Genomic DNA, 23,859 nt, shown 5'->3' with positions numbered 1-23,859 from the left:
CTGATTCACATATGTATCATTTTTTCCATAGCTCCAGATGGTCCACCAGAAAATGTAACTGTAGTAGTTACATCTCCTCACAGTATTAACATCAGTTGGAGTGAACCGGACATTATTACTGGACCAACATTCTACCTCATAGACGTTACCTCAGTAAGGCAGTTCTCATTTTTACTTGTTGGTTGATAATGATACAGATGTTTGATTGTATCTGGAATAACACAAATATAGACGTTTTATAGAAATTGCAAGACACATAAACAGGACAGGAATGAAAGCCAGAATGTCCAAAACATCCACTGTCTTTTGCACGGAGGAATCTAGGACATAAGAAATAAAAATGTAGCTTGCGAAAATGGTGATTTTCTTGTTTAAGAATGAGCAAATCTTTGATATTGAAAATATTGATAGTGTGCTAATGGGAAACTTTAGGGAAACTAGCTTTGTTAAAAGGTTAGATGTTCCTTTAAGTCTTAGACAAAATACTATGGTATTATATTGCTTGTAAGCCTAACAAATTAAAGCTGAGATTCCTGGGTAATCAATGTCTGGGGCTTCAAGAAAAGCATCAAATATTTCAAGAGTCACAATAAAATAGAAATGGCAACATGGGGCTCACGTGCTTCTACCCTTTCTGCTTCTCAGTTCCCTGCTGTTGCTCTAACTGGCCCAATGCACTATGCAGGTAGTAGACCATCTATCACAGCAGCAGTGCAATGGCAGGACTTACAATAACAAGGGATGTGTTAAAAGAAAAACAACTCTTCCTTCCTTCAGCAAAATCTTGAGCAGGTCATTAGAAGAGACTAGAGAAGAGCTGGAGCGCAGTTCTTGACAATTCTGATTTCAACAAACGAAAAGACATTTTACTTGTGAAACCCTCCTGTCATTTATGACACACTGTCATAAAATTGCACCAAAGTGATTTCTTTCACCTTTTTGCAGAAGCACCAAACCCCCAAATTCAAATATTTTGTTTGTGTGAAGCATTCCACCAAGTTCTGTTCACACAGTTTTCCCTTCTGCCTCTGTAATATGTGGTTCCTAAATTATTAGCGGGATGCAGTCATGTCCTAGACCATGATATATTGATCTGATACTTATACCTATAATTTATAATAAGGTACCCAATAAGTTATAATGAATTACTGGATTTCTCAAACGTGTTGGTAAATATTCAGCAGGAATTTAAAATGCTGTTTTGAATATTCAGTCAGTAATCAAACATGATTTTAAAGACATGTTCACATTCAGAATGTTTCAAGTTTATAGATTTAATTTTAGAGATTGCTTGTAATCAGGTACTGTCTAATCAATGATCAGTAGCTACAGGTGTCATCTCCATAGTGAATAGCATTATACAGGCAGGTCCACTGCTGCTTAAAGTCCAATAAAACTGACATAGTCTGTCTGCAGTGAAAATACTGCCATAAATTTTGGTGGCCCTCTGGGAAAATTATGTATTTAGATTCCAAATTCCACAAACATTTTGTATTTTACAACATTACATACATTTTAGTATTTTAGTTCTCAGATCAGGCTCCTTAAGGATTTGTAAAATATTTTCACAGGACATAATAAACTCAGATCCCTTCTCTGTCACATCATAATTTTAAAAAAGTAATACTTTCCATCCATGTATTGAAAGTCAAGGTTTCTCTTTAAATTGCCAATTTTTTCAGCTTTACAGAACAGTAATAAGAAAATCATTCTGCCACCATTAGCCCAAAATAAATCATACTATACCTTTTCTCATTTTTTTTTTTCCCATTAGCAGTATTTGTGGAGTAAAGGACTACCCGGAATCAGTAAAGGAGACAAAATTGGACCAGGGTTTTGGGGAGAGTAAAAATAAAGAAAAGTTTAATGATTCTGTATCAAAATAATTGTATTTACAGCTCTCTTGTAAATATTTAAATGCCATATAACTGATAGTAAGATATAAAAAAGTACCTCATCTCTTCATGGTCATCCCAGGAAATGAATGTCTGTTTAGTGCATCAGAAACTTTAGTTAAGGTTAACCCTCAGTGGGGATAGAGGCACATCTGTCAAAGAAAAAGTGTGCTTGAATGATCCTAACGTTTTAGCAGCTGCATTTAATACAAATTTCACCCAGTGGGAAAACTACTGTACAGCTACCTAATTATCCTTCAAATTACACATTGAAGAAACAATAATGAAAACATCATTTTAAAATGTTATAATAGTGGGAATAGACCATAAGGAAGGGGCGTAATAAAATGTTGTTTGATCATCGACTAGAAGAGCTTCCTTTTCCACTTATCTACTTTTTCATAAAGTTAAAAAAGACTTACGAGGCCATCTGGCCCAGCTCTCTGCCAGAATGAATGTTTTGTCCATTTTATTTATAAAAGTATCAAGCCATCAGGTTGCCACCACTATTCGAAAGAAGCTATTAACCAATGAGTAACTCCTTAATGAATTTCATGATGTTTTAATTAAAATTTCACAGCTAAATATAATTAAATAGATTTGTGCTTTTATGTACCAATACCAGTTTTGTGAAACAAGCTATGTATTGATTCTTAGGGAATGATCCAGCAAATACTTGTTCATATGAATACATTTACACACATGAGAAGTCCCATTGACTTCAGTGGGACTATTTGTGGGCCTAATGATGACCTGTGGTTTGTGCCTACACAAGGGAGCAAAGGGGCATAAGGTAGTCTTCTTATTTCTCTGCCTAAGCTACCCAAGTTGCAAGTCCCAGTGCACAGGGGAGAACAGTCTCTATGGAGTTGCTACTCCCCCTCTTGTACAGGTGGGCATGGGCAGGAATTGGTGGAGCCTTGACTCTGTCCCTTCAACATGTCAGCTGAGCTGGCACAGAGAGAGAAGTAAGCTGCCGCAGGCAGGCTGGCACACTTGCAAAGCAAAAGGAAATCTAGGACCAAATTGTGATTCTTTGAGTCACAGTTCAGTCCCTCGTCTGCTCCTGGAGCAGTGATCCTGTGCACTGCCCATCACAAGGCTCATGATACTCCACCTTCTGGGTCTCTATGAGCAAACTTAATCATGAACATACGGCTGTACAGGATTGGGCTTTTAAAAATTGGCATATATACAAGTGAAGTGTCATTTTTTGTTTAAATGTGCCCAGCTGACTATCCAGATGTGGGATTTGGCTGTCCTGCTAATGCATTCACATTTGACACTTGATTAAGTTTTTAGGCTAAGACAGGATGTCTAGCTGCCCTGCCCTCGAAGGAGCCCTGGAAAAGAACTGTGGCTCTCTGAGCTCCTTTCTTGCTCACTAGGCAAAGTAACTAGTTTAGCCCTTTACTAGGTTCAGCTGAATTTCCTCTTCCCTCCAGCATAGCTCCCCAGATCAATGTTCTTACATCCCCTCCCCACATGCTTGCTTGGTAGAGGAGAGCAACTGACATGCATCCATTTCCTCTGCCCCGGGCCTGGAGTTGTGATGAGGGGAATGATAATGTGGTTTCACATGGGTGGGAAGGGATGTCTGTTTCTTATTCTGCCTACTCCCTTGTGCTGCAATTCAGTCTTGCTAATTGGGGTCCTTGTATATTTCTGTGTGTATGTAGGTAAATGTAAATAAAATACACTATATAAGTAACATGATCTTGTGAATTTAATGTACTATTTTTGTAGTATTGTATTTATCTATTTTGTAGGTAGATAGTGACGATTATAAAGCTTCATTTCTCAAGACAAATTACGAGGGTAAAACCCTGGAAATTTCAGATTTAAAATCATTCACAAGATATTCTGTAGTAGTCACCGCTTTTACAGGAGATGTAAGTGCTGCACGTATTGAAGGCAAGTCTAGTACTTCCGTAATTGTCTCCACATTTGAGGCAGGTAAGTGTTTGTGTTTTTTAACTTAAAAATCACTGTTGGTTTTTTCTTGATACTTGTACAGTAAAGAAAACATAAATCGTAAATACCAGCTAAACTTTCAATACATCTTTAGATTTTGCTCTCACAGTAAAGCGGTGTGAATTACCCTTGATGTTAAAGTGTGGTTATAGACAACAAGAGACAGTAAAAATAAATGCTGCTAATATTTAGCACATATCATCCATCGATCTCAAAGTGCTTTACGGAGGTGGGTGATCATTATGCCTGCTTAACATCTGAGTAAGAGTGATGCACAGCTAAACAAGGAGGCCGGAAGGAGGCTGTAATGGGCAGAAATCAATCTAATGTCAAGGCAGTACTGTACACTTTAAAGGGATACTCTGACGTAAGGAACAGACTGCCTCAGCAGACAAGCCATCGACCATGAAGATAGGTCTCTAAATTTCCAAATTTTCAGAGTCAACTTCTTGACTGTAATCTCACTTTTAAAAATATCTTGTTTTTTTTCTCAAGCATGTATGCTGTGTTTATTATGATCATTTATGTACTGTAAATGTTACAGTTCTTAATCTCTTCTTTTCTAATGAAGGGAAACCTATATTGATTTATGGACCTATTTTGAACATTGTTGTGTTCTGTTCAAATGAATGGCGCACAGTAGAGCAGGCATGGCACAGTTAGCAATTATGTGCAGGAATCAAAAGGTTAATTTAAACATTTACTTTTTTGTGATATTACACCTAAATTAATGATAGAATAATAGTCCAGGAATAAGAATTAGCGTGATTAGCTTCATAACAAGGCCAAATGCTGCCACTGGATTTTCACACTCAAGCTTTTTATGTGGTATCTGAGTGAGGTTAAGGCTTGGAGGAGGGCTAGCTGACATAGGCTCAATCCAGAGAAGACTGAACTGATATCTGTGGGCTGGGAAGCAAGCAGGGATTATATCAGACCCCTGGATTGAGGAAGTGTGCTTGCCTTTGGTTACTTGGGTTCACAATTTGGGGTCATGTTATATCCCTGGCTGCTCAGGAGGCATGAGTAGGCAAAACAACTTCTTCTCTATCTGTGCCTGGAAAGAGAGGTACAGCCTTTTCTTTTAGACAGAGCTGTTGGTAAAATGATTTTTGCTTTTGCACCTTGAGAATAAACTACTTGAATAAATGTGTTTTATAAAGGGCTACCTTAGGATCATTGGGAAAGAGCATGATAAATGTGCTCTGAGATCTGCTTTGGCTACCAGTAAATTTCTGGATGGAATTTAAAGTGCTGGTTTCACTATAAAACACTAAGGCCTGGTCTACACTACAATCTTAGATCGACATAAACTGGGTTAAGTCAATCTAATAACGTATGTGTCTACACTGCTGAGTCCTTTCTGCCAATCTAAGTGGCCTGTAATGTTGGCTTCTGTACTCCACCTCCACGAGAGGCATAGCGCTTGATTCGACATCCATGGGTCGACATGGGGATAGTGTAGATACTGCGGTGTGTAATTTGAATGATTGGCCTTCAGGAGGTGTCCCACAGTGCTCCGCTGTGACTACTCTGGAGAGCACTTTCAACTCCACTGCATATGAGCCAGGTACACAGGAAACAGACGCTCCCCTGTTAAAGCCCTGGGAACATTTGAATTTTCATTTCCTGTTTGCTCAGTGTGGAGAGCTCAACAGCACAGCTGATCGTGGAGACTCAAGGCCGCAAATGTGCTCCAGCATGAAGTACACAGGAGGTGGTGGATCTTATTGCTGTGTGGGGAGAAGAATCTGCAGGCAGAGCTCTGATCCAGCAGAAGAAATGCTGACATCCATGCCAAGATCATGCGGTGCATGGAGGAAAAGGGCTACACCAGGGACACACCAGGGACACACAGCAGTGCTGCATGAAAATAAAGGAGCTTCGGCAAGCGTACCAGAAGACAAGAGAGGCGAACAGTCATTCTGGTTCTGCCCCACAGACATGCCACTTTTATGGGGAGCTGCATGCGATTCTTGGCAGTGACCCCTCCACTACCCCAAAATGCTTCATGGATACGTCCCAGGAGCCCTAGGTGACCGAGAGCAACAACGAGGAGGACATTGTTGACAAGGAAGAGGAGGATGTGAGGCAGGCAAGAACCGTTTTTAACCCCAGAGCCCATCCCTTCACAGGACCAGTTGGTGGGAGAGTGTGATGCCAGGGAAGGGACCGCTGGTGAGTACACATTTCCAATCAAACTGTAGGGGTTATATGCTATTATTTTTTATGTTTAATCTGAACCAAAAAGTAGGTGTAGTGGTTACTGGTGGCTACTCCAGCTATCCAGAGGGTGCTCTCTGAAAAAGACTGTTTATGAGCCCCGGGTTGGCCCAGAAATCCTCCGTGGAAATCTCTAAGAAGTTTTCATGGACGTACTCTGGAATCCTTTGCAGAAGGTTTCTGGGAAGGGCTCCTTTATTTCGTCCACCACGGTGGGACGCTTTCCTGCGCCACTCCAGTATTAACTCTTCTGGCATCATTGCAGCACACGGCAGGGACCAGGTCTGTACCCAGACACTTGCAAAATCTGCTCCCTTGCCGCCTCTGTTACCCTCAGGAGAGTGATATTGCATAGGGTCACCTAGGGGAAACGGGAGAAGGTTTCAATGCTAGCCCTTAAACCACAAACAATTCAACAAGTAATCTACCCCCCGTTTGGTGAAATATGGGTCACACAACCATGCTTTCCCAAATGGCTGTGGTTCTGGTTGGAAGGGATCACCGTGTATTGCAAGCATTACAAAAATAAGATGGGGTGACGGCTTCCTGTTTGTCTCCCTTCCTCCCCAACCTGATGCTGCTTTTGTAACAAATAAACTATTTGGGGGGCTTTACACTGCTGCCTGTTCTCAAGCACCATCTAAGTTGCTAGGGGAAAAGGGGCTTTTCTCAAGTTCCAACCTGTGATCCCAAGGATGTCTTCACAAAAGCAGAGGCATAAGACCCCTCATCCATGCCTCATGGCCTTATTCACCATGGCTGGAGCAACAGACCGACTCTGGCAATAGCCAGTGGTTGTGATTACGTTGTGGCTTGCAGTGAAGTGTATTGAGGGGTGATTTTTTTATTAAAAAAATTAACCTTGCACCAGAAACAATGTATGTGCTGTCAATGCTACCCTTGTGCTTTGCATTCCTTGCAGCTGAAACCTTGTCCATTGGCACATCCTCCACACCAGGACAGAGACTTTACCAGATTAGAAGGCAGAAAAAGAGCACTCAGGAGGACATGTTCAATGAGTTAACACACACCTTTGAGAGTGACAAGATGGAGCTCAGAGCATGGAGGATTATACTGTCCAAGAACCTGGACATGGAAGGGAGGATAGGAGAACATGCAGGGAAAAAGAGTGTGCCACTCAGGAAGAAATGCTGCAGATTCTGAAAGAGCAATCAGACATGCTGAGGCATCTGGTTGAGGTTCAAGAAATGCAGCTGGATGCTAGAGTCCCTCTACAGCTTATGCTGAACCTGCTGCCATCATTGCCCAGTTCTACATCCTCCTCCCCTAAATGTCCTATGAGACAAGCGGGGTTGGTATCCCTGGCACTCAACACCAGAGGAGGGTACAAGGACCAGAAGGCACCTATTCCCACACCTTTGATTGTTATTGCAGTACAACTGTAAGCAAGCTTTCCTTGTTTCTCCCTCCACAGTGTTATCAGCCCTTTTGCCCCAGGTTATCTTACTTTTCTTTGCTGTCTCTGTGTGTTCGTGTGCATAATAAAACTTAACGGATTGAGGAGAAAAGGCTCTTTATTCATCCAACACACCATGGTTGGTGGGGGTGGAATTTACAGAGGAGAAAATGCAAAGGAGGGGACAGTTTGGTAAAGAACACCACAGATCCCAAGATAAGTGTCGTATTACTTTGGCTTATTGCTGAAACTGGTTTTGATAGCCTCACGGAGATGCAGAGCCCCTCAATGTGCTCTTCTTATTGCCCTGGTGTCTGGCTGCTCAAAATTGGCTGTGATCCCTCCCCCACAGAGGAAACTTTTCTCCCTTTGTTTCACAGATATTATGGAGCACGCAGCAATAACAATGGGGATTTTGCTTTCGTTGAGGTCTAACCTAGTAAGCAAACTGCCAGTGACCTTTTAAACATCCAAAGGCACATTCCACCACCATTCTGCACTTGTTCAGCCTATGATTGAACCGGTCCTTTCTGCTGTCCAGGCTGCCTGCGTATGGCTTCATGAGCCATGGGAGCAAGGGGTAGGCTGCGTCTCCCAGGGTCATGATTGGCATTTCAACATCACCAACGGTTACTTTTTCAGTCTGGAAAGAAAGTCTCTGCTTGCAGATTTCTGAACAGACCTGTGTTCCGAAAGATGCATTCACCTTTCCCGACCAGCCCATGTTGATGTCGGTGAAATGGCCCCTGTGATCCATCAGCACTTGCAACACCATTGAGAAGTACCCCTTTATGTTTATGTACTCTTTGGCAAGGTAGTCTGGTGCCATGATAAGGATTCGCCCCACCGCAGTTAGGGAACCCCATTGCAGCAAAACCATCCACTATGTCCTGCACGTTGCCCAGAATCACTACCCTGCTTAGCAAAAATCTGTTAATGGCCCTGTAAACTTGGATCAGAACAGATCCCACAGTAGATTTACCCACTCCAAATTGATGCCCCACTGACCGGTAGCAGTCTGGTGTTGCAAGCTTCCACAGAGCTATAACCACTCACTTCTCCACTGTCAGAGCAGCTCTCATTTTAGTATTGCCGCACTTCAGGGGTGGGGAAAGCTCTTCACACAGTTCCTGGAAAGTGGCCTTATGCATTGTAAAGTTCTGCAGCCACTGCTCATCATCCCATAGCTGCATAACGATGCAATCCCACCAGTCAGTGCTTGTTTCCCGGACCTAGAAATGTGTCAAGGTGATACGTGACTGTCACCAGCAACTGTGAATTGCTCTGTCTATGACTTCCAGCAGGGCTGCTAGTAGGGTGACCAGACAGCAAATGTGAAAAATCAGGATGGGGATGAGGGGGAATAGGAGCCTAAATAAGAAAAAAGCCCCAAATATTGGGACTGTCCCTATGAAATCGGGACATTGGGTCACCCTAGCTGCTAGCGTGGCATCACATTGTTCCACACGGCGGCTCCTGTATCAGCTGTGTAAATATTGCAGGATAAGGCATGAGGTGTTTGTAATGCTCACAACAACAGTGTGCAGCTGAGCGGGGTCCATGCTTATCGTGCCATGGCGTCTGTGCGAGTAACCCAGGCTTATGAAAAAAGGCGCGAAAAAGGCTTGGTTTGTTTGCCATTGATTTCAGGGAGGGAGGGAGGTAAGTGCATCATGGGAAGCTAATGCCATGTTCCCATAACCACCTGCACCAATGTTTTGGTCCCATAAGGCATTGCAAGCCCAACCCAAAATTCCGCTCAGCTACATGCACTGTGGGATAGCTCCATGTGTCAATGCAAGCCCTGCTAGTGAGGATGCACTCCGCTGACACAATGAGCGTAGTGTGGACACGCAAGATTGACTTGCTTAAATCAGAGGCTCAATGTCAACTTACATAAAGTCAACTTAACTTTGTAGTGTAGACATGGTCCAAGTATGTTTGGGCATTAGTTAATGGAAAGACTGAGTCTCCTTGGGCAATGCTGTGTCAGTCCCCTGGTTTAAAAGTAGTGAGGGTGGTTGCTGCTGACAGAGTGTTTTCAGAAAGGGGTCTCCAACTCTGACACGTCTCCCCATGGTCTAATAAAACACGGATTTGTTATATTCAGAGCATACTTAAAAGCTCATGCTTTTCATGGGGCTGTCCAGGAAGCAAAGTAGTTAGAGATGAGGGTGGTGGCTTATGATCTGATGCTAATTATGGTGGGCTTCTAGTCATTAGGTTTGCTATCTGTGAGATTAATATTATAATATTTGCACAGGCACTTAGTGTTGGGATAATAGTTTTTAATTAATCAAATTAAATAGCAGTGGTATAATCCTGGTGTCCAAAAGATTATTTTTTTTCTGAAACCTTTCTGTATTTTAATCTATAAATAAATAATAACAGTAATACATTCCAATTTAAAGTGAATTTCTGAAATGTTTCCTTTAGTGCCTAAAGACCCACCTAACAACGTAACATTTCAGAAGATACCAGATGAAGTAACAAAATTCCAAGTGATGTTTGTGCCACCATCTGAACCCAATGGAAAGATTCAAGTATATCAAGCCATGATTTACAAAGAAGATGACCCTGCAGTTGTCCAGATTCATAATCTAAGTGTCATTGACAAAACAAATAAATCGGTCACTGCAGTGATAGAGGGGCTAAAAGGAGGACATACGTATAACGTCACTGTAAGGCTTAATACAGTTCTCTCTCTGTCTTTGATGTCAACAGATTTGCTTGATTAAGGAGTGAAGGCCTAAACCCAGAATATGATTTTGTTCCCTGGCATTGTAACCAAAGATATAAAGTGTATGGGGAAAATCAGTAGTAACTGAGGACTCTTAGCATCTCACTGGTGGTAGCTAGCACCTTGTAGGACTAGATCCTAGATCACCAAGCCAGTCTTTGGCACATCCCTTTCAACTACAAAATTTTGTTCTGTCTTTTGATCCCCAAGGTGGTCTTCTGTTTTGTATTTTTTTTTTTGTTTCAGTCTCTGGGCCCAATCCTACAAGCAGTGACTACAGATGAATCTTTATTACTGCTTGTAGTCACACCATTAAAGCAATCAGGGATTAGGACAGGAGGAAGGAGAAGCAAGAGTAAAAATCCTCCTGGAAATAATTGTTTGAAGGTTGGATTTGTTCCACCCCCACCCCTTGTTTTAACTATGTTATACCAGGGTCTGAAATATTGTTTTCCTTATGATTTTAGAGATGAGTGGAGTAAATGGCTCAAAGAATGACCTAGGAAAGTACTGGAGAGAGTCCCTCTGGAAATTTTTTTTATAGTGTAAATCTACTCTCTTTCTGATTTCGCAAATATCAAAGGAGTTTGGAAGAATAAACAAATTGGGCCAAATTCTTCCTTCAGTTGCACTGGTGTAAATCCAGAGAATCTCAGGTATAACTGAAGGCAGAATTTGGTCCACTGGTATGTAGTTTAAAAAATGTAGGAGAATCAGATAATAGTATCCAATTTACTTTTGTATATTGTCTTTCATACAAAAGTACTACAAAATGCTTCATGAGTGCTTTCAAGCTTTACACGCAGATAGATTATTTTAATCATAATTTATCATACAGGTAGCATCTATATATGCAGAGGGACAGGAGTCAAGAGGGATATAAAGACCATATAACAGGAGAGAAACTAAGAGGCTCAGGCAATAGGATTTCATGGTAGGCTAGGAAGATGAGCTAGGTCTTGAAATTGGATTTAAAAAAAGTCAGGGAATGAGTTAGAGGTAGAGAGACATGCAAGTGTAATAGTGTGTTCCCGAGAGTACAAGCGAATGGAGTTAGAGATTAAATTAGTAGGGAAATTTTAATACGTATTTTAAATAATGTTGCTCCATATATACATAAATTAAGGTTCTAGTTCCATCGTGTATTCTGGTCACGTGAATAAAGTAAATAACAATCCCAAGGTTTATGTTATCACTGAAACCCTTCAGTCTTGTCATGTTATGTATATTATAAAATTGCAGGATTCATTATTCCTTTAAAAAGCATACATTTAGCTTTTGCTGATTTAAGTTTAACACAGATTTTCAATAAAATAAAGTGTTCATTTCTTTTTAAGGTGTATGCAATAAATGGTGCTGGTGCAGGGCCAAAAATCCAACTAAAAATAACTATGGATATTAAAGGTATGCATAATAAAATGCTTTTTTGCTGAGTTCCCTATAAGCTCTAAAAAAAATTACTGTAAATTTGTGCATGCATATGGGTTTCCCTCCTGTCCATTGCCTAGAAGAATGAGCATAAGTCTGAGAGCCTTGAATGCCTGAGCTCTATTCCTGCCTCTGCTACAGATTAATAATATTTGATACTTATATAGTACCTTGCTGATAGTTGAATTGTACCATATACCATAATTAGTACCAATAAAACAGTGGGACTACTTATGGAATAAGGTACTACTCAGTGTGAAAAAGGTTATCCGAATTTACCATTTTACAAATATTATTTAGTTATGCCTCACCATGACATTTAGAAATAGACTATAGAACCATCTGTACTTATACCTTACCACATCCATGAGAAGCAAATAAAATCATTGTCCCCATTTCACAGATAGAAAAATTAAGGCTAAGATTTTTTTTTAAACAGTGTTCTTTCTTAGTCAAACCTGTCACTTGTACTCTGATCCTGCAAAGGGGGAAATCTGTGAGGGCAGACTTTCACCCTCTCAAGTATCCCGTTGCAGGATAGGCGTCTTAATTAGGACATTAGCCTGTCCACCAAAATGTCCCAAATAAGAGGATTATATCTTATAACACAATTACATGCTTGAACTAAGTGATTTCAATTAATAAATTAGAAAGCAAAACATTTTGGCTTGTTTTTGTTTAAAAACAGAGCCACCAAGACCTAATAAGAAACCAACACCAGTTTTTGATACTAGTGGGATGCTACTTGTTACTGCTACAACAATTACTATCAGAATGCCAGTATGCTACTATAATGATGATCATGGACCTATCAAGAAAATACAAGTTCTTGTTGCAGAAGCAGGAGGTAGAGAAAGCTATTATATTCTTTTGCTAATTGTTCGTACCTTTTAGTTTCTTGCATTTGACCTATTACTCTGTTCCCTTATTGCCTTTATTGGGTGATGCAGAATTAATGTTGGGAGACATTTGACCAGTTACTGCAGCAATTGTAATACTCCCAGAAGTCATTCATGTGGTACCTCTCTGCTACCATTCCTTGCTCCAAAGCTGAAGCATTGTCTGTGTGCTGTAGACTGGATTCAGGGAACCTATCCAAGGCATTCACCCTTTTCAGCTGACAAATAGTAGCTGTTGGTTGTTGAAGTCACTCATACACTATTTCTCATTATCTTTTTCAGGGTTTATCCGTTTCTTTGTTCATGACTTCCTTTAAAAAATAACACATGCTGTATCTCTGAAATTAAAATATCTGAAGGTTCCATTTAGCAGTTTTTCCTCCTTTAGCCATTTTTTTGCTGTTAGAAGAATGCAGCCGAGATAACATTTCTCTTTTACAGCAGGAAGGAGTCATGTAAATTTATTTTGTGTAGTACGGGTCAGATTGTGAACTGATGAGCTTTTGCTGATGAACATTTGCTCATATGAGTAGTCCCATGGGACTAGTGTATACCATTCATACTTTTGAAAAATGGTCACTTATTGAGGTATTTAAATGGGAGCTATTGAGTGCTAAGCGCTTCTGAAAATACAACCATTGGTTTACCTTCTTTAACTGCAATCTGTTTAGAATTGAAATGATTTATAATTAATTTCTTCTGACAATAGTTCAGCATGATGGAAATGTTACTAAGTGGTATGATGCCTACTTCAAAAAACCAAGGCCATATTTTACAAATGAAGGCTTTCCAAACCCACCCTGTACAGAAGGAAAGGAAGTACTGAGTGGCAAAGAAGATATGTATGTTATAGGTGCTGATACTACATGCATGATACCTGGGAGTGAAGATAAAATCTGCAACGGCCCCCTAAAACCAAGAAAGCAGTACTTGTAAGTATACAATTCAAGTTGTATGTCAATGTTTAAGTAAAAAAAATGTTTAAACAAAAATATGCATTTATATGAGTGACAATCAGACAAAATGCAAAGGTGATATATTGTTAAGATATATTGTTATATTTAAGAAAAGGCGAGGTCTAAAGTGATTTCACAAGAAGCCATAAGCACACTGGGACTTTCTGTATGAAGTGGTTTTAAATTTTCATATACTTAATTTTTTTTTACTGGACTGTAGAAGTGAGACAACTGAGAGGTAGTTTTTTTGTTTTAGTAACATAAGATTGTTCTTCCTGAATTCAGCAAGTCTAAGTGCAAGATAAGTACTATCCATTTCACGCATCTGCAGTATACTTTTAACATGCTGACATTAGGATTCTTAAATTATATGGAGTATACTGATTGCATGTTATTTTTCCCCAGAATGAAGAATAATTACTAGTTCTTCACTGAATGAATGATTTTAATACTTGTATGTAAATACTTGATTCCTGAATTTATTTAATTATTTTACAGATTTAAGTTCAGAGCAACAAATGTTAAAGGCCAGTTTACAGATTCAGACTATTCTGACCCTGTCAAAACTTTAGGTAAGGAGAACGTAATTTATTAAAGACATTTTAATATTTCAAAAGCATCTGATAAGTTATGAAATTGCTCTCTCTCCTTTTTACAAGATCATTCACTTTTAAGTTAATAACCACAACTTTTGGTGGGCCTAGCTTAACCTCAAGAGTGCACAGTCCGGAAATCCATTCATCCCAGAGGATGCCCTGCAAAGTCATGCCACAGTAGTTGCATGATCTTCTTGATGAGTCTCAGCTGTGATCCATTCCTTCAATTGGCAGCCATCCTGTGGACATGATCCCTTGACCCTTCAGGTTCAAACAAAAATAAACAACTTTTATCAATCATAAACAGATTGGCAAGGCTCTGCTTAAACCAGTGGTGTTCTAACATAGAATCTAGACAATTCTGGATGTCACTGGCCAATGGCAAAATTGTTGTTGGACCCCAAACCACACAGACCTGCTGCAGCAGCTGCACTGATCCTGAGGGAGTGAGATTCAAACTTCTTTGGGCAGATCCCTTGAAATTGATAGGTTTCTTCAACAAAATAGTAAACCGATACTTAGGAAACTACCATCCCTTGGAAAAGGGAACCCGAGCAAGCTGTAGAAGTCCCTAGATAATAGCAGAGGGCTGCTGCTGGACATATTTCCTCCTCTGTGCACTCATCTTGTGCCCTCTGAGCTCCCCAGCCCACCTGATCTGTCTTAGAAAATGAAGTGTCACATATTGGAAGTACCCAAATGCTAGTGCTCAACCTGAATGGTCTATTTCCCTGACCCTGAATGCTCAGGAAAAAAAGAAATTACAAATGCTGCTTTCTGCCTTAGAAATCTCTGACACTCAAAGTCATTGAAGCAAATACCCTGAAGGGCCAGCATGACAGGGCAGTATGAAAGGAGTTGTGATTGCAACCCCTTCCTTCCCCTTCAAGGTACCTGTGCACCAGAAATCCCCTGAATGGCTTAAAGAAACCATCCAGGCAAGCACAGAATGAAATGCTTTACAGGCAAATACTGTAGTTAATTATAGTCCCTACTGTACTTACACTATTGAAAATTGCACCACTTGCTCCTCTGGCATGTGCCACAATTGGACAAGACATGGTTGCCTTTACTATGACATGAAGTCAAAAAACAGCACTGTAAATTCTCCAAGTCCTAGGGTTTCCTGATCTCTTTTTCAGTACCAATACTACCTTGTGCCAAGGTTCCATGGGAATGATGGCATCACAGCTGGCTCTTGCCTGGCCAGATAAAGCAAGCATAATAATTAGTTTTGGGCAGGAGTGCCTCACTTACGCAAAACTGCACAATAGATTTTAGTGTATATTCTCCTCTCAACCATTTTGTGAATACCACTATTCTAATCTGGAAGAGCTTGGAAGTCATTTAGTCATGGCTAGGCCACAAAGGATGTATCCACACTAGGAAGAAAGGTGGGGTTTTTACTATGTTTTAGCTAACACATGGTGACCATTGTGGTAAAGGCAGTTTGTAATTTTCACCTGTTAGCAGGTGGCAGTAAACAATTGGGGGGATCCTAGGGTTTACCTCCACCTGCTAACACATATGAAAATTACAAACTGCCTTGTCCACACCAGATTTTTAACATGTTTGTTACCATGTGTTACCTTATGCTTGGTAAAAACAAAACAAAGCAAAAACACTTTTTCCTAGTGACGTCAAGGCCACAGAGAGATGAAACTATCACAATGTGACATTTGCATTATCCTATTGGCCCTTTGTGGATCAGTATCATTATGAGCTGTAGCTCACGAAAGCTCATGCTCAAATAAATTGGTCAGTCTCTAAGGTACCACAAGTACTCCTTTTCTTATTATGTATTGATGTGACAGCAGATCAAAATCATTTTGCAACACAATGTCATTTGTCTCTATCTCTCTATTTTGTCCCTCTCCCACTACCTCCCCACCTCCACATCCTCTCCCCTGCTCCAAACCTCTTCCTGGTTGCTAGGAGAAAGAAAGTTTCTCCTCTGTTGGAGGGTTGTGAAAGAGCGAGACAGGATTCTGGCAACTCTAATTCATTTACTTAGTACTCACCAGCACCTCTGTTTGCACTTTCTTGACCAGATATTTTTGATTTTTACTTTGAATTAATTGATTGGCAACTAACTCAAGATAATCAAGATCTTTGTGAAAGCTAGTTTGGACTAGAGCTGTGTGGAATTTTTTGGCCAAAATATTTTTTTAATGAAAAATGCAGCTCTGGGTCGACAGTTAACATTTTGTGAATTCGTGTCAAAGTTGGAAATTGTTTGTCAGGTTAATTGAAATGTTTCATTTCAACATTTCTGAATTAAATCATTTAGAATTTTTCAATTCAAAAACATTTTCCTTTCAAAATGTTCTTCAATTTTATTTAAAAAATTGGAAAACATTTTAAAAAATTTGAAAATGAAACAAAACATTTCTTTCAGTTTCAACAGAACAATTTTTTCATGAGTTTTTGGTTCACTGAAAATTTTGAACAAATTTCATTGATCTGAAATATTTTTTGTCCTTTTTTTATTTTTCAGTCTGGCCAGCGAGCCAAAAAAATCTGTTTTATTCACACAGCTCTACTCTGGACATTCCCCAATCATTTGTTCCAGGCTACTCATGTTTGTAGTTTACCTGAGGGTTCAGCCAATGCTGGTAGCATCTACACGAGCCTTTACAAAGGTATTAATTATCTCAAGTTAATTAACAATCAATTAGCTTAAGGTAAAGTCTAGTGCAGACAAACCTAAAGAGCACGTGTGAAGAACTGCACCTGTGGCTGGAGAACCAAAGGTTTAGTATTACTGCTTTACAGTATTTTTATTAGTGATATAAATAAGCAAATGCCAGATGCAAAACAGATTTGATATTACTGTTCCAAAACTTTGGTGTGGGACCTGATACCCTTTTGACCCAAGAGATTCACCGCTTTTCAGGGTTTTGCAGATTGTTTCCAGTTGAAGGAGAATTAGAGGATGGATTTGGGTATTTCTGTGATGCAATCCTGTTAATTTACAAAGAATGTACGAAATCCTGTTTCTGTGAATACAGTAGGAATTGAACAACAGGAGGCAGTTTCTTTGCTCACAGTTCCAAGCCTCTTTCCAGCCAGCACACTGTTCAAAAAGCCCTCTCTTGGTTTTCTCTGAGGGATGTCTACCAGCTGACTCAGGCTCACAGGGTTTGGCCTGCTGGGCCTTTTCATTGCTGTGTAAACTTCTGGGCTCCCACCCTCCAGGGTCCTAGAGCTCGGGCTTCAGCCCAAGCCCAGACATTTACACAGCAGTGAAACAGCCATGCAGCCCATGGACTGTGAGCCCGAGTTGGTTGTCTAGTTGCTGTACAGACATACCCACAGAGTCATGCTGCAAGTGCTTTTCTTGCTGTTTTCCTGGCTTTCTGGCTGCTTCTCTCTGCTTGTTCTCTTACTGTTCCTCAGTACTTCTGATTGTTTCAGCTTTTACACACAGCCCTCCACCAAACAGTGCTAGCTACCTGTACATTCAATTCCTAGCTAACCCCATCAGCCCACATAGCTCAGCTTCTGACTGGCCATACTTGGGCCTGTGTTTTGGCCAGAGACTCCTGTTGTTTCATCTTGCTCCAAGAAGAAGCTAAACTGTTGCTTACATTTATCCTGAATGAAGGGCATCTGTCAAACCCACCAGCATCAATGAGGTTTCACCCAATCTCCATAACTGGTACTATGAAGGAGAACTGCATGTTTATCTCAAGAAGATAATATTCCCTGTGCAGTGACCATCAGTTAAATACAACCAGATATACTAAATAATAACTTTTGATCTGCATTACAGAAGAAGTTGCCAACCTGTGGGTCATAATCTGCAGGAGCTGGCTGGTTCCATGGTGCTAGTTCTTTGTTTTCAACTACTAAATTGCATTAAAAGGAAGCTAAAATTACATTAATTTTCTCCTCATATTAATTTTCCATGTAAGCAATTGTTGGTAGCTTCTTACATGATTGAAAATAGGAGGAGAGGTGGCTGTGGAATTACAAATGGGTGTGGAAATGAGCCACAAACACAATTTTTCTAATACATTTTTCGGTTCCACACTATTTAAAGTGATGAGAACCCCAATGCTCATTTAGATTTGATCATTTAGATTTATTAAAATTGCTATGGTCTTGTAAAATATCAGCTGAACTTTGCACGTGATGCAGTTACTGGTATGCTGTTTTATGTACAGTAGATGTTAATCCTCAAGAAGTTTTTAATAAACCATGGTGTCTATTTAACATTCTGTGAATGTCTTAATATTGTGTATCTAAGACCACTAATATCTGGGAAGTTTCATATAAAGTGTTGCTGGGTTAGTTTCAAATATTCAACAAGCCACATCCTCTCTGGGTGTAAATGGACGTGGCTTCATTGCCGTAAATGCCTCCTATTTTACTAAGTCTTCAGAATGAAATACCTGGAATTTCATTTTCTTTGAGAGGCCCATGGGATGAAGGCAGAGGGATCATGAAGCTCAGTGAGATTGGTCTCCCCAAGTTTCTAGGTAATCGATAGGTTGCGAAGGTTTGTAGAGTAGACAAGGAGCGCTGCTTCCCAGTCTCGTGGATCCTGGGGCTCCACAGGTAAGGGAAGGCCTATGCCCATGAAAGCGGAGTGTTTCCACGGAGAAGACAGAACAGACTCATCCATGCTACTTTACTGGCCTACCCTTTAGGCATGGCCTTGTGCAGTGATCTGTTGTGTTGTCACAAGGTGCATGGTGGCAGCTGCAGAAGAGGACCCAGCGGTAGTTAATGCCCCTTGGATTTACATGAGGAAAAGCATGGTTTCAGCAGCTGGTGAGGTTGCAGCTGGTCCTCTGCTCAACCCACTCTTGGTCCCACTTCAAAAATCCTGTGATGCCCAGAAACTGCTGAGCTTTGGCAGAAGAGCTCCTACTCACTGCCAGGAAAAAGGGAGCACAGGGCTCCCTCATCCCACTCCCCCCTCCCACGCTCCCCCCCCCCCCCCCGAGAAATGTGCTGGATTCAATTCCCTTTTGTTTGCAGAAGTAGTCAAAGAACGATCCAGTCTTCAGATATTTGTTCTTCAAATGTTCAGTCCCAGTATTGCCCACTTTCTGTTGCAGGTGAGGGACTGTCAGAAAGAGCTGTAGAAATAATACTTGCAGTCACTTTGTGTATACTTTCCATAATTCTTCTTGTGGTGGCAATCTATGCTTTTGCAAGGTAAGACTTCTTTGTATATACAATACTACACATTCTTTTTCATCTATATGCAAATATGTCTTTACATATAGAAGAAATAAATCCTATACTTAGAACCATATATAACCAGCCTGGTATCTTAAATTATGTTGCATTTTAATACCATTTTTTATCATATAGAAACTTCTGTCATCCATTACAGAGGATGAGTAGCTTGATTTGAAGTCAGCAAGTTAAAGTCTGTTCTCAGTCACACTGGTGAAATTCCAGAGTAGCTCCACTGAAGTCAGTGGGTCTAATCTGGAATTACACCTGTATTTGAGAAATCAGAAATTTGACCCTAGGTGAGGTAACCTATAGCATGCATAGATGCCTAGTTGAAGAAGTAGTCAAACTGCTGCATGAATGACATTCATTCGCTCAGTAGCCACAGGTGCTATTCTGCCACTACTAGTTCACCAGGGCATTGAAGGAAAATAAGAAATGGAGGTCAAGAGTTTACACAGGAGTTAAGAAGTATAAGGACTTGATTCTCTTTTCACACAAGTTTTACACTAGTATAACTCCATTGCATTCAGTTGAATTACTTCTGATTTACACTAGTGAAAATGAGAGGAAAATCAGGTCCAAGTAGTAACAATTTCTGAGAAAGACTTTCTCCATTGTCAAAATTTTGCCAGTAAAATGTGGCTAAAATGCTTGCTGACAAAAATGTTCAAAGAGATGGGTAAAATTGCTACTGGTTTTGCTATGCTCATCACAGAATGAAAACTGGAAGTATCATTGTTTTTCTAGAGTTTCTCTACTCCTAGTTCTATGAAAGGCTGAATCTATCCTGCTAATTCATGTGTAATTAATAAATCATTTGAATATTCTTTCTCATTCACTCTCAACTTTGTTATGATCTTTGGTTTAGAATCCGACAAAAGCAAAAAGAGGGAGGCACCTACTCCCCACGGGATGCAGAAATTATTGACACTAAATTCAAGCTGGATCAGTTGATCACAGTGGCAAACCTGGAACTGAAGGATGAGAGATTTACTCGGTAAGCATACCCCTTAGGCAAAGCCGGAGTCCAAAGGATCTGTAGCCATGACCCCTTTCTGACCTTTGCTTGTTTGGAAGTGTTTGTGGTGTTCTTATTTACACAGGTCACTAAGATCCTCTTTCAAAGGGTGCCCTCCATCCTCCAGACGCTTCTGACTAGTAGAATATTACTTAATCTTCACATCTTTTACAATAAGATAAAGATCTAAGTTATAAAAATATAAAGACCTAAGTGCAAATCATCCTTTAATTCTGATGGCAAAAGGAGATGCATTTTTTAAACATGGAAAATTGTTCAGTATTTTGATGGCTCACTATTTTCTGTGGATTGCAAACTTATAAACATCCCAAAAGATCCAAACCCTTAAATTGTGTCTTTTTCAGCTCAACCAGTAACATAATCATTGTTTAATTGACATTTAGGAAATGTTTTTGCACAAGGGGACCAATTTTGCAGCTGAGTTTCTCTGGAACTAGAAAACACTCTGGCCACATCTATACACCCAGAGCCTGGAGAAACATGTAGTAGCCCTAGGTCACTCACCTGGCCAGATTTCCTGGGTTTTCACAAAGTGACAGAGATTCTTGCCCCATGTATTGTTTGGAGGGGAAACTGTACTGTGTTCCTTTTGGTAGTCAGAAATTGCCACATTATTACACAGATAGATATCATGAACATTCGAAGCAGTGTGCTATGACTGAATTAGCAAATGTTGGATAAATGTTATTGACATGGCTGTATTTTCCCTACTGTGTCACACAGTACATAGAATGGAAAGCACTGTGGCAGGCAATCTCCTTAAAGATTGGAAGCCTAAGATTACCTTGCCCTAGGAGTTAATCATCCTACTGTTGCAGACTACGGGTAGCTTGAAGATGAAAACCTATAGCTCTTGACCTGTTTGTTTTGAATGTTTTATGGCTACGTGTATGGTGCAAAAAAGTATTATTGCATTATAAAGCTGTTCAAATGTGTGCCACTTGCAGCACATGGTCAAACATACTGGGAGTCCTCTGGTGCTAATGAATGCAATGCACCTGGTGTGGGCATTGTGCAACATTTTGTTTAGATAATATAGTCTAATACCCGTTAGCAGTAGTGGAGATGTTCAGTTTCAACAGACGGACACAACCCTTTGCACCTTTGTAGCTGTAAACCAGATAAATGTCCTTGATGGATCAAAAAAGATCATTAATTTGAGACGTTTCCTACAAGGTATACATTTGAAAATTGCTAGCAAAATAAGAACAATATCGTTTTTGTTTGTGTACTAAATTATTAATGGATTTTACTTCCAGATACTCCTCATTTTTCTTTAGACGCAAGGAGATATTTGTCATCCAGTAAGTTATTGCACTGTTGAAGAGACATGTTGTGGTTTCCATAATGTTGTGTGACTTGTGTGTTACTATACGTTGTTGATCTTTGTCCAAAGTAAATAATTTTCCAAAATGTGTTCTTGGTAATGAAAATGAAATTAGTATTAGCAACCTATACTATACTATACCATTATATGGTAATGCTAATGACAAATGATTGAATTTGTCAACATATCATCTTTGATCTCAGTGATTAATGTTAAGACACTATAATTCTGCAAATATTCTAAAATAAACTAGAGCAATTTTTAACAGAAATTATGTCAGACTAACCTCAGCAGACATACAAAAAGTAGACAGCACAATTAGAGTTCATATACCACTGTGAGTTCAAAACTGGGCCTTACACTTTTCTTCAAGCATTAGAATTTGCATATTCAGGAGAAATCCTTTTGTTTCTCCTCAGCTGCTTGTTGTACTGTCCATGCTACCAGAAAGCATCCCATTAAGATCTCAGCAAAAATTCCAGGGGATCAAATCCCATGTTACATGGGAGAATTCCACTTTACCACTGCTCTGTCTAAGTTATGTCCAATTTGGATTTATACAATGTCAAACCCTGCAGGTTAGGACAAAATTGTAATATTTCATATTTATGTGCAGTTTGTTAAGTGATGTATGCACAGCAGAGACTTTACTGAGCAGTAATTCAGCATTTTTCCTTACCTTACCAATTACTTTATTTTGAGGCACTTTCATTTTCTGGCTCTGATATAATAAGAGTGATATGGAATGTAAAGGTGCCATGTTAGCATGTTAAGTTCTAATGCTTCGTGCTGATGATTGCACTGAGACCATCGCAAATGAATTGAACATTCAGAATATGGTACTAGTTCCCTATTTCTGCACTTCCTCACTGTCACGAGTTGGTTGAATTATTACATGAACATAGTCAATTGCTCAGCCATAGCTTTTCAAATAGTGAGGGGATAGTTAGCAAATCACTGCCAGATTCTCACTCATTTGTGCCATCTAACCAGCATAAATGAGCCAGGTTGGGGAAGGAATCTGTCCATATGTATCATTTCCTGCTTGTCCTATATAATGTGAAGCACTGAAAACAGTGTTCTGTAACTGGCCAGCTAAGTATCCCCTCACCATGGGGGAAATCTTAGTTGATGTACAGCCAGCACAGCCAGTTCCTGCACCACCCACCTATCCCAAGCGGGGTGTTGCACAACACAGTGCTCTGCCAGTTGTCATCTGGCTTACCGTACATCATTTGATGTAAGTTAGAGCAGCCTTGGAGCTGAGGTGGCATAGGTTGGAATCCGAGAACTGAGGTGGCGTAGGTTGGAATCAGAGAACTGAAACCCTAAAAACCTTCCAACATACCCACACATTCTCCTATTCCCAGCAGCGGATCTTAGCATAGAAGATTATTTGGCTCGGATAGTCAGGAACATGCGGAACAGGTCCATACAATGAGTAGGACAGGGTGGAAAGTAGTTGTCCCATCTTGTGAAAATTTCCAAGATTTCAAAACTTTTTCCCCACCCAGAATTGAGCCAAAAACTCAAAATCTCAAAAAAATCAAATAAAATTGTGAACCAACAAACTGAAAAAAATTTGGTTTGGGCCAATCAAAGTATTTCATTTCATTTTCAACCTTTTCAAAAACATTTTTAATATTAATTACGTTAAATTTCATAACAAAGTTGTTTCAAACAAACAAAAAGACAACAACAAAAAACCAACCCTTTTCAATGAACAGTTCAGGTTTAGACGAATAAGCATTTTTCAGCAAAAAAAACAAAACAAAAAACGTTGCCTCAGAAAAGTTCCCGACTAGCTCTAACACAGACACACTAATATCTGATACATATGTGCCAGATTCTTGCAATGTGCTGGAAGGGAATAATTCCTAAAATACTAACATGAGAGAGTAGTGGCGACATGTTAATCTCCTTAAGTGATAGGAGACAGGCAAGAACTGAACAGATCAAGGATTGTTTAAATCAAATCCAGCCAATCTATCTAGGTAGAAACATTGAATGGATTCATCAAGCATACCAAGCATATGTATACATGTGATTATATCAATTCCTGATTATTGCAGCCTCTCACAACCTGGTCCAATCCACTTCTCTGGGTGGATCCCAATCTGTGGTGAGTGGAATCAAGCTCCAGATCCTATGTGCTTTTAAACTCCATGG

At 39.9% G+C, this 23,859-nt stretch overlaps 1 protein-coding gene across 13 annotated transcripts in view; it reads left to right on the top strand.

The window, feature by feature from the left end:
- The window catches only part of PTPRQ (protein tyrosine phosphatase receptor type Q), a 208,856-nt gene that overhangs the window by 155,288 nt on the left and 29,709 nt on the right, over positions 1-23,859 (top strand). For 7 of the 13 annotated variants that reach the window (XR_012666450.1, XM_075124328.1, XM_075124331.1 and 4 more), the window contains 10 exons: positions 32-153; positions 3,665-3,851; positions 9,946-10,190; positions 11,587-11,653; positions 12,366-12,524; positions 13,286-13,508; positions 14,031-14,104; positions 19,198-19,297; positions 20,193-20,321; positions 21,623-21,667. Coding sequence is in view for 11 of the 13 variants with exons in the window: in XM_075124328.1 (XP_074980429.1) it covers positions 32-153; positions 3,665-3,851; positions 9,946-10,190; positions 11,587-11,653; positions 12,366-12,524; positions 13,286-13,508; positions 14,031-14,104; positions 19,198-19,297; positions 20,193-20,321; positions 21,623-21,667 (1,351 nt within the window). In the remaining 2 variants the exon portion in view is untranslated. Of the gene's footprint in view, positions 1-31; positions 154-3,664; positions 3,852-5,510; positions 6,048-7,014; positions 7,622-9,945; positions 10,191-11,586; positions 11,654-12,365; positions 12,525-13,285; positions 13,509-14,030; positions 14,105-19,197; positions 19,298-20,192; positions 20,322-21,622; positions 21,668-23,859 lie in introns of those variants that run through there. The other 6 variants (XM_075124326.1, XM_075124324.1, XM_075124327.1 and 3 more) reach the window with 3 other exon arrangements.

This window comes from Caretta caretta, chromosome 1, assembly GCF_965140235.1.
Source record: "Caretta caretta isolate rCarCar2 chromosome 1, rCarCar1.hap1, whole genome shotgun sequence".
In the NCBI taxonomy this organism is placed as follows: Eukaryota; Metazoa; Chordata; order Testudines; family Cheloniidae; genus Caretta; species Caretta caretta.
This window is presented reverse-complemented; position numbering and strand designations above follow the sequence as displayed.